Source organism: Etheostoma spectabile, chromosome 9 (genome assembly GCF_008692095.1).
Source record: "Etheostoma spectabile isolate EspeVRDwgs_2016 chromosome 9, UIUC_Espe_1.0, whole genome shotgun sequence".
Lineage (NCBI taxonomy): Eukaryota > Metazoa > Chordata > Actinopteri > Perciformes > Percidae > Etheostoma > Etheostoma spectabile.
The window spans coordinates 13,911,990-13,914,325 of NC_045741.1; the positions used below are offsets into that span (position 1 = coordinate 13,911,990).

Sequence of the window (2,336 nt, forward strand, 5' to 3'; positions counted from 1 at the left end):
ATAGACTGTATAAAATAAGTTTTAAATCGCTGAAATGCTCTCCCTTCTCTTCACTGAAGCCTCTACATGTACAAGCTTGTGGTGATGCACAATGTGCTATAGGTGCCAAAAAAACATCTGTGTTTGGTACTCCCAATTTGTTTCGTGGAGGCCTATGCCAGAGTTAGAAAGTTTTTGGTTATCAGACTTGAGAAACAGATACTCCTGATGAAGCAGAGTTTTTAAAGATTATTTTTTGGGCATTTTAGGCCTTTAATTGACAGGACAGTTGAAGATATGAAAGGGGAGAGAGAGGGGGAGTGACATGCAGCAAAGGGCCACAGGCTGGATTCGAACCCGGGCCGGCTGCGTCGAGGAGTAAACCTCTATACATGGGCACCCGCTCTACCAACTTTGCTATCTGGGTGCCCGAAGCAGAGTTTTTAAATGTTAATCTCTTCAAAAAAACGTACCTAAGGATGTTTTTTGTTCATTTAAATTTCAATGTTGCTTATTTAGTCCTACTTCTCAGGGCTTTTAAATATATGAAAGGGAAGCTCAACGACGGCAGAAAACAAGTTTTTGCTGACCTCCGGTGGTATAATTTACATCACCCTCCATCCCTAACTGACTGAACCGGAAACTTTTTGTTTGCCAAAGCTCTGTTTAACAAAGTCTTGGAAAAGTAATGTTACAACATGGCCACAGTGTGACACCTAGTATTAGAGTACATTTTAAATGAAGACAGAGTTTGAACCAAGCATTCTCGTGTGTGTGCTTGATGCTAATGTATGTATTTCCCAGGACCTTTGCTCCCATGTGGGATGTGTTCAGGGTGTCTTCAGACAAGCTGGCCCTTTGCCACCTCGAGCTGATGAAAAAGATGAACGATCTCATCCGGGACATCAACAAGTACGGAGATGAGCAGGTCAAAGTTCACCGCAAGGTACGTACCTGGGATGAGGATGCTTTACCACTGTCATTGCCCTTCATCAAGCCTCTGTCATCCTGATCCACTTTATCTTGTGTGTGTGTGTGTGTGTGTGTGTGTGTGTGTGTGTGTTGTGGGTGGTGTGTGTGGTGTGGTGGGGTGTGGGGGGGGGGTGTGTGTGGTTGTGTGTGTGTGTGTGTGTGTGTGTGTGTGTGTGTGTGTGTGTGTGTGTGTGTGTGTGTGTGTGTGTGTGTGTGTGTGTGTGTGTGTGTGTGTGTGTGTGTGTGTGTGTGTGTGTGTGTGTGTGTGTGTGTGTGTGTGTGTGTGTGTCACCCAGACAAAGGAGGAGATGGTGGGGACAGTGGAGGCGGTGTAGGCGCTGCAAGTTCAGAGTGGCACTACAGAAGTTAAAGGAGGGTTACCAAGCCAAGTGCTTGGAGCTGGACCGGCTCAGAAAGGAGGGAGCTCCACAGAAAGAACTGGAGAAAGTTAGCCACTCTTCTCTTTTTTTAAAATTGTTTTCAGATTTACACATAACAGAAGCTAATCAAGTGTCCTTTCAAAGAACTGAAAGGGCTGGTTCAGATAAATTGGAAAAAGACACTTTTTCTTACTTACCGGTTGTTGTGTCAACCATGTGGATAGGTTTATTTGCTTGCAAGTGATGTTGAAGATAGTAATTATCAAATCCCTTTAATCAGTTTTAGAATTTTTCTTTTTATGGTTCTACTACATAACCTCGATCTATGATTAAAAACTTTTGACGAATAGTTCTTCTGTAGTGTGTTGTTTGCTGGTTTTCCGTTTCTTTGTGTCATTTGTGTTATGCGGTGCGTCTCCGGCGCTTTTGTTTGTGTGTTGCCTCACGCAGATTTTCCCGTTCTAGTGTTTCTGTCAGGGTTTTGAATTTGCTCCAACCTGTGGCATTTACTCATTTGTCATGTCTTCCCCCCTCTCCCCCTTCTTCACCTCGCGTCATACGATTAAACTGGCTAGAATAGGAAAAGCCCGAGTGTGTTTAAATTAATAATCTAATAAAAAGAAAAACAAAAAAAAAAAAAAAAAAATCAAGTTCCTTCCTGAGGCTATTTTGCAGAGGGACCGTTGCACTGTCCGATCGTGATTGGTTTAAAGAAATGCCACACGTTTTTCTCCCATCCCGGAATGCTGAGTGGGCAAGCCAGACCCTCCTCTGCAGCGCTGTGAATGAAGCTCTGGCAATGTGAGAATTTAAATACTGGCTGTGATATGATAATTTATGATTTAAATTATCCCAGTACAGTTTTTGGATAGCTGGATGTCAACTGGAACTTGACAGACTTCTGATTCAGTGTCCTCCATCAGTATTCTTTAGTAAGTTCTGGGATGTCATGTTTTTAGTGTCTGTCTTGTGACCCTAAAATCCATCATATGTATTTTTTTTTTT

The 2,336-nt window shown here is 42.8% G+C and overlaps 1 protein-coding gene across 1 annotated transcript in view; it reads left to right on the top strand.

Annotated features, from left to right (window-relative positions):
* The window catches only part of fcho1 (FCH and mu domain containing endocytic adaptor 1), a 26,676-nt gene that overhangs the window by 3,558 nt on the left and 20,782 nt on the right, over positions 1 to 2,336 (top strand). The window contains exons 3-4 of the mRNA XM_032524883.1: positions 784 to 925; positions 1,248 to 1,398. Of these exons, the coding sequence (XP_032380774.1) occupies positions 900 to 925; positions 1,248 to 1,398 (177 nt within the window). The 5' untranslated portion in view covers positions 784 to 899. The remainder of the gene's footprint in view (positions 1 to 783; positions 926 to 1,247; positions 1,399 to 2,336) is intronic.